This window comes from Anabrus simplex, chromosome X (genome assembly GCF_040414725.1).
Source record: "Anabrus simplex isolate iqAnaSimp1 chromosome X, ASM4041472v1, whole genome shotgun sequence".
In the NCBI taxonomy this organism is placed as follows: Eukaryota; Metazoa; Arthropoda; class Insecta; order Orthoptera; family Tettigoniidae; genus Anabrus; species Anabrus simplex.
In genome coordinates this window covers 182,112,627-182,126,833 of record NC_090279.1, presented here as the reverse complement: position 1 = coordinate 182,126,833, position 14,207 = coordinate 182,112,627, and the positions used below count along the sequence as shown (strand labels likewise).

Below are 14,207 nucleotides of genomic sequence, written 5' to 3'. Positions count from 1 at the left end.
ACGAATGAAACTCCATCTGCTTTGTTACTCAAATGTATTTCAGGATGACCTAACAAATGCATACACGCATATTTAAGCACACACAATTCTAAGCAGTTATGAATGGCCACACTTATTAATTGCAAGTCTATTCACAAGTCCCTCTTCCTTATGGCACAGTAGGCGGTCCAGCCCGTTGTTATACTTGCGGACGCTTAACCGTTACTTTCACTTTCTCCAAGTCCTGTCACATCACACAGCAGCTGTGTGTAGACCGCTGGATCTGATCACAGCGCCGCTGGCTACACGACACACGATGACTGTTCGTTGGTTCGATTCCAGAGCCAGTCCAGTAATTCACACAGTCACATGCAGTGATGAACTAAACATCTCAACAGTATTCAACAGCAGGACGATACTCACAACGGCGAGCTTTAACGCAGGTCCATTTACCCTCGCACTCACTATAGCGGGTTTCCTTGCTGACTCACGGAGATCCTCAGTCCACAGAAATGCACAAGCACACAGTATTCTCAGGTAGTGCACAGTCTTCCATTCCGTCGTCTCCTGCCCACCTACTCACTGGACTATCCGACACCACAACAGCTCCTAGTTCAGACCTCGGTGAGACACTAGCGACAGAAAACACTTCTGCCGCCCTCAGCCCAGCCACCAAACCCCAACACACCGAGTTTCACAGTGACTGACTGTCCGCGGCTAGCCTCCCTTTTTATAGCTCGCTTGATTTGAGTCAGAATTTTCGCGATGTCACTGGAGGCAGAACATTGCCGCCGGATCTCCAAGAAACTCGCAGGTAAGCCGGCCGACGAGAACAATACACAGGCCGGCTGGAAGATCCCAGGTCGTCTGAGTCACCAGCCCTTTCCTGGAAGTACCGAAAGGGGCTACCACGGGGCTGGAACGTAATAATATACATTTTCTCCTTCAATGTTTCAGTGCGTGAGTCCTGGTTTTGTGCGAACTGAATTCATCAATAATTTGCCTAAGTACAACACAGAGGAAGTTCGTAAATTGCCTGCACTGGAGTCAGAAGACGTCGCAGATGCTGTACTGTATGCTATTGCAACACCTCCTCATGTACAGGTAAGAGTATTCTTATTAGTCATACTCATAACATTCAGTCCGCGCTTCTCCTTCTATTGTCAGCAAACCAGCTGGCGACTAAATTTCGCTCCCGGTGGCACAGCAGTAAGTTACCCACTCCATCACCTTCCTTCCAATCCTTTACCCTCGAAGCTCGTGGCTTCGCGCAGGTTTGTGCCATCAGAGAATAATTGAATCTACCAAGAGGTTTCTTGGGTCCTTGAAGTTACTCATTAATTCATGTCTATCTTCATGTATACGTTCCTAAACACCGAGCAAACTGGTTACGCCCATGTCGGCGGCTCTGAAGATGGTTTCCTCTAGTACCATAGTGAAAGCCACGATCACTTACTTCCCAGTCCTATCTCGTAGTCGCAATAAGACATGTGCGACGTAAAACAAATAGCATTTCTCTAATCATCAATTTCCACTTACCTATCTTGGTCACATCTTGTTCTCGTCCCACCCCGACGGTATTAGGTTTACGAATCCTAGGGAGTCTTTCATTTTCCCGGCCTTCATGACCCTTGTCTTTCTTTGGCCGATACCTTCATTTTTCGAAGTGTCGAATCCCTTCCATTCTTTCACCTCCGATGAGTATTAATAGAGGATGGTTACCCAGTTATACTTCTTCTTAAAACAATAATCACCACCAGCACCATAACCATCAATGAGTTAAGATGATTGGATGAATTGTCTAAAACATAGTAGTGACAGTAAACTTTTGGTTTTCCGTGGTTTCCCATTTTCACACCAGGTAAATGCTGGGGCTGTACCTTAATTAAGGCCACGGCCGCTTCCTTCCAACTCCTAGGCCTTTCCTATCCCATCGTCGCCATAAGACCCATCTGTGTCGGTGCAACGTAAAGCCACAAGCAAAAAAAGAAAACTTTTGGTAAGATTGTTAGATTGACTGATGAACAGTTCGATCGTTGATAGATCGACACCGAGCTCGATAGCTGCAGTCGATTAAGTGCGGCCAGTATCCAGTAATCGGGAGATAGTGGGTTCGAACCCCACTGTCGGCAGCCCTGAAGATGGTATTCCGTGGTTTCCCATTTTCACACCAGGCAAATGCTGGGGCTGTACCTTAATTAATGCCACGGCCGCTTCCTTCCCATTCCTAGACCTTTCCTATCCCATCGTCGCCGTAAGACCTATCGGTGTCAGTGCGACGTAAAACAAATAGATAGATCGACAACGTTGTTCGTTCAATCAATCAATCAATCAATTAATCAATAATTTGCATTTAGGGCTGTCACCCAGGTAGCAAATTTCCTCTCAGTTTTTTACCTAGTCTTTCCTTAAATGATTTAAAAGAACTTGGAAATGAATCGAACACTTCTCTTGATAAATTATTCCCCAATTCCTCTTCCTTTAAAATGAATCGTTTGCCCCAATTTGTCTTCTTGAATTCCAACTTTACCTTCATATTACATTTCCCACCTTTAAAAGTTCCACCGCTTAGTCGAGCAGCTCGTCTCCCAAGTCTTCCCAGGCGAAAGTTGGCAACATGTCCGTAACTCAGCGACGTTCGCTGCGAACAAATCATAGCTTTATTTTTCACGGTATATTCCTAAAATTCCTTGAAATATTTATTCAAAATTTTAATTACTAATATATATATATTTCTCTTTCAGATTCATGAGATTATCATACAGCCTGTCGGCGAAATGAACTAACAGGTTTTGGAACGGCTGCTCTAGCATATGAATGCTTACATCTTCTCTTCACATACCAGCATTTCATTACTCTGATGTATTAAAGCATATACTGTGTTCTAATGGTAAGATAGCTTTAAAATAAAGATCACTTTATACTCAAACTCCTTTCCTTCCCACCTAACTCGGAAATGAGTTACACAGATGAGGCCTGTATCTTCAGACCAGCGAGTCTTCATCGCGTCCTCAAGAAAAATCACCAATATTTTTATCCTGACTACGAGTATTACCTAATGTATATATAGTAAAACCTGCCTTGTATTGAATCGCAGGTAACCGGAAAAAAATCTGCAAAATACAGTTTCCGTATAGTAAAGGCACACTAGCAAATGAATCCTCTAGATTCAAAACCCCCTAAAGACCATTTAAAAAAAATTGAGATAAGCATAGCAGTAGATTTCCAAGGATGAGTTCGATCGGTTGGTGAACCTCTGAGTTTCAAAACTCGCTAAGTTACATAGAACGAGCTACCTGAAAATGACTGTTAAATTCAAAATCCTCTATATCCACCACCAATTACTTTCAAAAGCCTCTATGTGTATCAACCAATGAGAAATTCCAGATATATTGTGGAATAAGAATGATGTCACTTGTTTAGCACGGCAGCCAACTCTTGCGATCTTCTCTTAACCACATATTTTGGTATACTAATGGACCTGAATGAAGACAAAACATAATGATTGTCAGAGGATAATTTGAACGCATTCATGGGGGTTTTGATTAATGTAAAAGGCTTTAATCACTGGAGAAAGGACAAATTGTGCGTTCTTTCTACCTCGGACAGGAGAATTCTAAAGCAGTATGTTGGCAATATGCATTAAGTTATTCTGATAGTAGGTGGCTTTCTAATGCATTAAGGAGAAAGCGATTTGTTGCCAGTTTCCTTGGCATCATTTATTGAAAAATGAGGGGCGAAACTCTTCTTGTTGCTAAAGCAACTCCAGGAAGAGGGCGAAAAAGGTTGCGGTATGTGGATACTTGGAAAAGGTCTAGGGAAAAGCGAGAAAGTTGAGTAATGTTTAGCGATTAAAGTATTATTGAAGTTCTTATAGTTACATTGTTGACTGTGATTCAGAAGTTTTTATTAATGATTACTAGGCCAAGAATACAAAACAGTTGTATAAAATGTGATTCAGTGATCTTATATTGTTTAACACCATTTTCGTGGTAAGAGTTGAAGTAAAAGTATGAAGGATGAGTTATCCACCTAATCAATATTTTATTTTACATAGTGTCAATAGATTATAGTAGAGTTGAAGTAAAGCGAGTTAGATTCAAAATGCTCCATATCCAGTAATATTCATGATTATGAGTTTCAAAATCCCCTATGTTCATACTTAACACTGATTTTACTGCATATGAATCTCTCATAATGTATTTTATATAGCTTATAATTGTTCATGGATCCTCGTTGCATGTTTAGATAACACAAATTGTTCAATACCATTTCAACAATTAACTGTCAAAGAAAAAAATGACTTCCTGAACAATTTATGGAAGTGGATATAGAGGACTTTGAATCTAGAGGATTCACATAGTGTACAATCGCGATCACAAGAATTCCGTGTGGAAAAGGAAACAGGTAACGTATGGGCAAAGATTTTGGCGAACCCTGAGGATGAAGCAGAAGTAACCAAGGCAACGTGACATGTGTTCATCTCCCAGGACGTGTGGCTTGCGACGTTGTGCACTCAGAGGTCACTCCCAACTCCATTCTTTTGGGAACTGATTAAGATGTTTCTATGGTTAAACAGTCTGGCTGGCTATAGTAGCTTTTCCTAATGAAGGAAAATAATGAATTAACTGTAATTTAACTGCGATGAAGTGTGCACGATGTAACCCCACTCCAATATATGGCATTTAATTGTTTGATCAGCGCTGACAATATCTTCAAAGGAACGGTTTTCCAAACGCCCTTGCGCCTCTAATAATCATAATTATTTAATACCAGGTTATTTTTACTTTGGGTTTTGAGGATAAAATTATTATTATTAGTAGTAGTAGTAGTAGTAGCAGTAGCATTTAACAGGGCCTATATTGACGAAAATAAGGAAATGAGGGTCATTCTTTCTTACAGAGGTTGAGCGCGATGCCATTTTATAATGAGGTCAAAGTCGAGACCGCTAATATTTCAGCCAGATTTCTCACACAAGAATTACAAAGAAACTGGAGAATTTGGCCCTCAATGAGTTGACATGCACATTACGTCTGTTGCCTTGTGGTTCCTCCCTTCATTCCCCTCACCCTTCATTGTCGACCCAGTGGGACGTGTGGCCAGGCGGGGAAGCAAGTAACTTCCCCTCCGTGTGTGTTTCGTTCAAGCTAGATATCCTCGTACTTCCTTTTCTCCACCTCCCCTCACTCTCCAGATATGTGCATGTGTTAACGTGTCTAATTGATGTGACCATTGAGAGAGAATGTGCGTGAGCAGGTACTGGGTGGTTCTGAGGGCTGTACTGATTTCTTGCCTGAAATGAATATTTCTGGCCACGAGATACAAAAGATTTCGAGTGTGCATTCTCTATTTATACGCACTACCGTAGACACTTGAGCACCGAGCTCGATAGCCGCAGTCGCTTAAGTGCGGCCAGTATCCAGCATTCGGGAGTGAGTTCGAACCCCACTATCGGCAGTCCTGAAGATGGTTTTCCGTGGTTTCCCATTTTCACACCAGGCAAATACTGGGTCTGTACCTTAATTAAGGCCACGGCCACTTCCTTCCCATCCCTAGCTATTTCCTGTCCCATCGTTGCTATAAGACCTATCTGTGTCGGTGCGACGTAAAGCAACGTGCAAAAAAAAATAAAAGACACTTGAGCATATGTAAAACATTCACAGAACGCATTAAACTGATCATGTCTTACTAGTACGGTACTGTACTTCACCTTCTACACAGGGGCGTAGCCAAGGGAAGATTACTGGGGGTTAGCCTGCCCCCCCCCCCCTCCCCACCCAAGCGCCTGACTGGAATTTTTACAAGCGAAAGTCGAGTCACTTGGTTGGTTCTTTTGAACATTCACAGAGACATCACTGTAGAATCAACAGATCCTTAATCTATGTTCTATGAAGCCTCGAAAGTTGTATTTTAGATTGTAATCTGAATATCAACAGATGACGTTCTCCAACGACATATTATAGATTCTTATAAATACAAATAGATGTGATATTTTCTTATTCTGTTTATGAGGAAATAGACGTATTTACACACGGTGTTATACACCGATAAAATGGTCGGGTAAAATTTACCCAGTGCGCGCTTGTACGTCACAAAACCGAGCGCGCTACCTGACAGTTCAAAATATCCTGCTTGTGGACAAAGTCAGCTGAATCGTTGCTTACGACAAGCATCGTCAACCCAAAGCGAAATGCCGTCGGAGCCAGTCTGCTCAGTGCTTTGAAGGGGTGGGATTAGTTAAATGAGGAAAGGAGAGGAAGTTTGTAAAGTCATGATATCAAAGCTAGAGCTGCTTGACTGACAGTGCGACAGTTAAATAAGTATAAACACACTGGTTTTTATACTGATAGTCCGACTCGTTGGCTGAATGGTCAGCGTACTGAAATTCGGTTCAGATGGTCCCGGTTTCGATTACCGGCCGTGTCGGGGACTTTAATCGCTTCTGATTAATTATTCTGGCTCGGGGACTGGGTGTTTGTGTCCGTCCCAACACTCTCCTCTTCATAAACACACTACACACTTCACTACCAACCACCACAGAAACACGCAATAGAGTTGGCGTCAGGAATGGCATCCGGCCGTAAAACAGGGCCAAATCGCCATGTGCTACGCTGTTCGCCTCCACGAACCCACAGGTGTGCGAAAAGCGGTAGGAAAATAAGAAGAAGAAGACACTGGTTTTTATACTGATATTCTGCAAAGGAGAATCACTAGATGCCACGTGTAGAAATCGGCGGAGTTCCTTCAACTTCGGAAATAGGTCGAAGGACTCATGTCTAGCTCATATCAGGCTCGTAGATTCCTGCTCACGTCTTATCAATGGTGACAATACACTGCAGAAATGCGTCTCCTTCGTTACGGTATCTGTCCAGGAGGATGGTAGCCCGTGCATACCGGTGCCATTTCTGTACGTCGGTGAGTTGATGTGGGACCCAACGGGTGACAATTTTCCTCATGTTAAGATATTTCGTCAGTATGTGCCACACCGTTTGATGACCGAGACCAACCTCTACAGATAATTCCCGGACAGTCCACCGACGGTCTGCGAAAACGAGACCACTCACGATGTTAATCTGGTCTTGAGAAATGGACCTGTGCAATCTCATTCCGACCCACACGAAACGCCTTGACCCATCGTGCAACCGTTCTCTACGATAATACATTCTCGCCACAGACTTCACGTAATGCTCGATAACATGATGATGCATTTCTGCCACGAACAACCTCGATTTTTATCCACGAACACTGATCGCCTTTTGAGAACATGCTTTAGAGCGGAGATATCGACACTCTTCACGTCAACGCAACACAGCAACAACACTCCCAACTGGATGCCCGTCAAATGCACACTACATCGACAACAGTGCCATATCCTATTTGCGCATGGCCGATCTCTGTGAGTGTCTGGACTACGTTGCCACACCTTAATTTACAGCTTTGTGGCTTATGGCTGTGAAACCTGGACTCTATCAAAAACAGTAGAGACAATACGCAACAATGTGCGAGATATCGAGGGACAGCGATTACAGCTCTCTCTAGCGGAGTGACCTGGAGTTACTGATTCTGTCATAAGAGCATGTGTATTTGTTTGTGAAGTTTTTGGCGTTATTTATGCGTTTGCAGTAATTTGACATAAGTAAAGAGTTGCGTGTGTCATCCCTTTATATCTCCTCTCAACATGAGAGGAAAGATATGTGCTGCGTTTGGCTGCAATAACTATGAAGGATTCACGGTCTATTTTCCGTTTACCTCGTGACAAGAAAATGTAAGTAAATATTGTGTTTGCATATATATTCTTCCAGTGACAAAGGTATTTTTATAGTACTTTCTAAACTTCTGACCAGAACGACCCCTATTTTAACTGGCTTAAAATATAATAAGCTTATTTTAATGTATAGTGCACCAGTTAACCTTCAATACCGATGTGTTGTTGTAGGTGTGATCTGTGGGTTTTGATTTAAATCAGGAAAGTACGTGTGTGGTGGGGGGGTCTGGTTTTGTTCCAAGTTACCCTCTTTGGAATGCCGTAATGCGTTGTCAAGCACTGAAGAAAATATGGGTGACTTAAGAAATGTGCATATTTTGTTGAAACAATAGATGATGCGAATTTGCTTTACCCTAACGTAATGGCAAGTATTTCTTATAGGGAAATTTTGAATGTTTTTGAGGCTAAATTTATAGATGTTCTTTCTGTTAGTAGGCTTCAGGTTAAGAGGAAAATTGTCCAGCTCTTAAATGTTAATTCATTGAATCATGTGTGTAAGGAATGTGCCGATATTTTTATTGACAAGTGTCTTAATGTGATGATGCAATGTTTTTTTAAATGAGAAAATAGACAAATCTAGTCGTGAAAGTTCAGGCAGGAATGCTAAAGCTAAAAATGTAATGCATGAATGAAAGATCAAGCCCTTTCACAGCAGTTCATTTCACATCTTGATTACCGGTACATGTTTAATGTCATCTTTAAATAACAATATGTTAAATAATTCTGCATTCATTTATTCAGAATTGCTTTAGCAACTTTGAAGCTAATATCTTAATAGCACTTTCTTTCTAGACGTAATTTATTTATCCATTTCCGTATGTGCATTTCCATTGATATTTGAATTTAGCGCGAATTTCCATGTCACGCCACTAGGAGCGCAACTTGCGAACTATCTCCCATTTTAACAAGCCTATATCCGGAAGTGTCGCGTATTGTCTCTACTGTATTTGACTCTAATAAAGGCGGATAAGGAAAGAACAGATGCATTCGAAATGTGGTGCTGGCGTCGAATGTTACAAATACCTTGGACTCACAGGTTAACACATGAAGAAGTTCTCAAGAGAGCTGAAGAAACTATCAGTCTAGGGAAAATGATCACGAAAGGAAGATGTTGTTGAATAGGTCATTTACTCCGGCATTCATCACGGTGCACCACACCGCTTGAAGGGAAACTGGAAGGAAAGACTATAGTAATCGCCACGTAAGGAAATACCCCAGAAAGTAAATATCGCCGCCCGATGCTCTTCTTTTCTCTTTTTTGTAATGGCTGATCACTGCTGCCAACCTGCCTGGTTACATATTAAAATCACCAGACATACCATAACAAACTAACCTCAATGTAAACACCGATAATGAATGTTTCCCTACCCTGGTAAATGATAAAAGATAAGATGAAATAAATCAAGATAATTATGAATATCTCGTCGATTTCCACGCTCAATGAGGAATTAAGGAAATAAACACACTTTCTCACTCAAATTATCTGTCTTTATTTTGATATACAGTAGGCGTACTATAACCATATTCTTGAAAAGAGGGGCATGTTAAACGATGCAGTTTATTTAATAAGTCTTTGCAGTGTGATTTTCGAAAGTTCCAGACATCCAATGACTTCCCTTTCTTTTGCGCGAACATATTCTTCTCTCTTCAATACCGGTAACCAGTAAGGAGAGAGATTATTGGGCATATTTTCAGCCTGCAGGCTGGTTATATCTTCAAGCTTATCAGGAAACATATAGGAATACTAATGTGCCAAGCTCCGTGAACGGAATTTAGGTCAGCTTTCAAGTTCACTGCGGATTTGAAAATAATAATGTTACAAGTTCTACTGCCAAAATTTCGTCCCGCAAGAGTTATTTCATGTACCGGTAGATCTAGACATGAGACTGGCGTATTTGAGCACTTTCATCATTTCACACAAACAATGTTATTAAATGCATTATCCGAACATGCCACAATTCTACTTACCTGGTATTAGGCAAATATATTTACAATCCCACAGAAAAAGAAAATATACTTTAAATATTCACGCAATTCACGCTAGAGCAGTGATTGAACGTTGCCAACGTGCCAGATTAACGGTAAATGTAAGACGTCGTATCGGCAAGTAGGATCCCTAAACTGTATGGTTACCGACACTGAAAAAGACCCAACAGCAAGAAAAGTAACTATAAATCAGTACCTTAATATTACAGGGGAGAAAGGATAAGGTTGCACCCTTAGGGTACGTCCTTACACGGAGAGGACTATAGACGAGGACGACCAAGAGCAGGGCTCCTCGATGGCATTAAAGGGCGACGTCTATATCAACTAATCAAGCAGCTGGCTCAGGATAGAAGGTCGTTGGACGAGGACAGTCATCTGCCAACCAATCATCAGATTGAGGAGAACGAGAGAGAGTGTGTGTGTTAAATACGAACAGATCCACATATTTGAGCAAACTGCTGTTAATAATAACGAAGAAATAGGCTCACAGATCTGAAGGTAAATTATTGCATTGCGACTTGCTAGTGCGTAAACAACCCCACCCCGTAGAGCTGCAGGGCATTTTTTCTGCTATTTGCTTTACGTCGCACCGACACAGATAGGTCATATGGCGACGATGGAATAGGAAAAGCCTAGGAATGGGAAGGAAGCGGGCGTGGCCTTAAATAAGGTACAGCCCTACCATTTGCCTGGTGTGAAAATGGAAAACCACAGAAAACCATCTTCAGGGCTGCCGACAGTGGGATTCGAACCCACTATCTCCGGCACGGCCAACTCGCCTGGTAGCTACAGAACTATGGCCGGACATACTTACATAAATGTGGTCATGACAGCAGCTGCCATATTGCTGGACGTATACCACAGCCTCCTCGCTAACATTGGCTGCAGTATCTGTTACTGAAGTAACACCTAGCCGTTACCTACGAGAACTAGCATGCTCTCAAATAGCCATAGAATATTACGATGCTCTCTCTGAATACAGCTAAGACTCTGCTCAACGCTAAAATAGTACCAATTATCACGTACGGCTTGGAACAGATCTGGGAATTCCTAACTAACAAAGATCTAGAGACAATAGGAAAAGTAAAAGCCTGCTTCCTGGAATAGAGCCCTCGGAATAGCAAAAAACGCACCCTCAAGGCTTGTGTATAAACTTGTAAGGGAAACTTTCTTCATTGAGGACTTGAGATTTCACTTAATGCTACCATCAACCAGTCAAAAGAGGAAACTACTGACCCTCCGACGAGACAAGCGGATGAAAATAGAAAATTTCCACTCAAAAAGACGCCATGAATGATAGAGGATGGACAAAAGAAAACCATGACATGCGTTCTGCACTGACAAGGCTGGCGATACATTGATTCCACCACAGAATATGCGAGAATACGAAATACCATGAACCGAACAAAGACTATTTATGTAGTTTGTGAGACCAGTTCTGTGCAACGACATAAAAGATATAGACTGCTAATCTGATGGCCATCTTTGAATCTACTTGAACCACTGGCAGCCATGACACTTGTAGGTAAAACATATGCTTATTTCCTCTGAATCTGCCATAGAAAGGATCTGGAGAAGTTGCTGTGTGATGAAGTTAGGCCTTTGAGAAGGTGTGCAAGGTTAAACTAACTAACTAAATGAATAAATAAATAAATGTAGGCTATGAATTCAGTAGAATGAAGTCAGGCGAGACTTGACCAAGAGAGGTCCGGTAGAAATATTAAAGTGGTAAAGCTGGTAGGATACCGCATGTGGAAGGAATGCTACACTCAACCAGGGGTCCGGTGGTCTCAACTTTAGAATCTAGGGTTACCCCATTTAATGGCCCCTTACGACAGGCAGAGGATGCCGTAGAGATATTCTACACCGCAACCAACGGACGTATGAGCTGCATGTTGCACAGCAGTTCTTAAAAAGTAGCCGTAAGTAGCAAAAAACATAAAACATAACAAACCATACCAAGAAGCAAAATTCAAAAATTATACCAGAATGACACTGAAGGTATGTCATGAAAAGGCAGTAGTATCTTCTTCTACGCGTGTGAATTCCTCAATGAACTGCTGTACGTATAACATGTCTTTCTGGAGTGAATGACTTTATTGTTAGTGCATGACGCCGAATTATCCATCCTTCTACATATGTAATTCTTGTTTTAACCAAGCAAATACTCACCATATTTACTACGCTTATTTTATTATAACATCAATTCAACATTAAACATGTTTGAAGATGTCGTGTTTATTTTTAAATAAATCTTTAATTTGCAATAACATATAATCTCATCAATTCATTGTCAAGACCAAGAAGTGGTAGCTGCCATGACAGTTATAGGCAAAAGTTAGTTCGCTGTGCTTCAACCAGGGGCGCTGTAATGAGTATGTTTAGCAGTCTATATCTTTCATGTCTTTGATTCTGTGACAAATATCACTTCTCCTGGTGCAAGAATCGCAAGAGAATAGCAGTTACCAACCACAATTCTCTATGTACATTTGTATGCTCTTATTAATTGATAATAAATAGTGTTATTTACTCCGATGACAAACAGGAAGTGTGAAAGAAGTATCCTTATATAGTTACACTTGATATTCCAAGACTAGATTCATAAAACAGGAGAAGGATGATAAAGCATATGTTTGTCTCAACAACTACAAACTCTACACAATGGCGGCGGTAGAAGTAAATAAAATAAATGACCACGAGAAAAAGAAAAAATGTCCATCTCCAGACTTTTCTGTAAAACACTCCTTACAAAACAGCTGGACTTTATGGTATAGTCACAACGATACGAAGTCTGACTGGGCAGAAAATCAGCGACAAATAGCGACCTTCAATACGGTTGAAGACTTTTGGAGCCTCTTTAATCACATTAAGAAATCGAATAAACTAGATCAGGGACAAGGCTATGCGCTGTTCAAGACAGGAATACGTCCGATGTGGGAAGATGAAGCCAATACCAAAGGTGGAAGATGGCTGATCAATCTAGAGAAAAGAAAAAGAGATAAGGACCTCAATAAGTACTGGCAAGAAGTTTTATTGCTGTTAATTGGTGAAGGTTTTGATGAGCATAGTGACGATGTGTCAGGAGCCGTAGTAAACCGTAGGGTGAAAGGAGGTAAGATTGGTGTATGGACTATGGATGCACATAAATGTCTGAGTGTTGTAGAGATTGGACGGAAATTGAAAGAAAGATTATTCATTGGTCGAGATGTTACTATGAATTACCAAGTTCATTTGGATACAATGATGAAGACAGGTGCTGTTGCTAATATCCAGTGATATCCAGTTTTACAGAAAGCTATATTTTGGAATGACGAAAATTTTTAACATAATCGTAGCATAATTTTCTCGTGTCATATTCAGTTACGATAATTTAACCTATATCAGAAATGCATCGTGGAAAGTAACCACTGCTTTTGTATAAGTGTATTTATAGTCGATTGTATCATTTAAGAATAGCATTATATTTGTAGGTCTTTTGAAGATGAAATGAAAGATTTATATTGTAAAAAGTTACTTGCTGACTAAATTTAAATGAGGAATTTACTTGTTAATATTAGAAAGTGTTGTAATTTTAATTCTTAATAAATTGATTTACTGTTTTAATGATAAGGAAACTAGTACCGGTATGTCAAGTTTTCATCGTCGTCGTATTCCGAACGCCTTTACAGTCGTTTGGTGGCTACATTGTCATGATGGTTGCGATTCTAGCCCTACAGACGATCAGATTTGATCAGGTAGTCAGGTGGATTTGGACAGATAAGGCACTAAATCAGGTAGTTGTGTTCTAACCTACAGACGACCTGATTTGTCGGCCCGACAGTCATCCTGAACAAATCAGGTGTTGTCAACAGAGGGCCTGACAGATCTCATCAGTTGGGTTTAGTTCTTGAACAGAACACACACACATCATACCTCCCGTGTTATCGAAACGCCGAAAGGATAGGATCGCGCTTGTGGCCTCGTTAACTAATGTCAGAAGAAGAAAGAAGAATTTGGGCAAAGAAATGGCTAGTGGAACGGGGAAAAAAATGTAGTCATGTGAAGTTATTAAAGTAACTGGATTCTGATTACTTCCGTAAAGATTTGAGAATGGACTACGAAAGTTTCAGTACATTGTTACACCTAGTGAGTCCGCTGATATCGACACAAAATAGCGTCATGTGAAAAGGAGTCACTCACTCATATTTTCTTCTTCACTGTCGCAATCGCTGCGTCGCTTTCTATAACTCTGTACCTGAGAGCCAAGCGAACGTGTCACATTTTATGAAACTTACAGCCATATAAACGTAAGTCCACTGTCATGTTATTCTTATGGCAATAACATGATAATTAACCATTTTAAGTGTAAATTATATTAGTGAATGTGTTCAGAGATGAAAATTACACAAAATATATCAATAACAATTATGAACATTCATTGTCTGAGATCTGTACATGTATTTAGTTTCTCTCTTCTTTAACATTAATAATAATAATG

At 40.8% G+C, this 14,207-nt stretch overlaps 2 protein-coding genes across 3 annotated transcripts in view; both read left to right on the top strand.

The window, feature by feature from the left end:
• LOC136886434 (dehydrogenase/reductase SDR family member 11) overlaps nucleotides 1–2,908 on the top strand; it is a 35,959-nt gene extending 33,051 nt beyond the window's left edge. For both annotated transcript variants that reach the window (XM_067159210.2, XM_067159208.2), the window contains exons 5-6: nucleotides 937–1,083; nucleotides 2,724–2,908. In XM_067159210.2, coding sequence (XP_067015311.2) covers nucleotides 937–1,083; nucleotides 2,724–2,765 — 189 coding nt within the window. In that variant the 3' untranslated portion in view covers nucleotides 2,766–2,908. The remainder of the gene's footprint in view (nucleotides 1–936; nucleotides 1,084–2,723) is intronic.
• A 9,483-nt stretch (nucleotides 2,909–12,391) lies between these two features.
• On the top strand, nucleotides 12,392–13,006 carry LOC136886758 (eukaryotic translation initiation factor 4E-like). The gene has a single exon (XM_067159564.2). It carries the CDS (start codon nucleotides 12,392–12,394, stop codon nucleotides 13,004–13,006), a length of 615 nt encoding a protein of 204 aa, XP_067015665.2.
• Nucleotides 13,007–14,207: the final 1,201 nt, after the last annotated feature.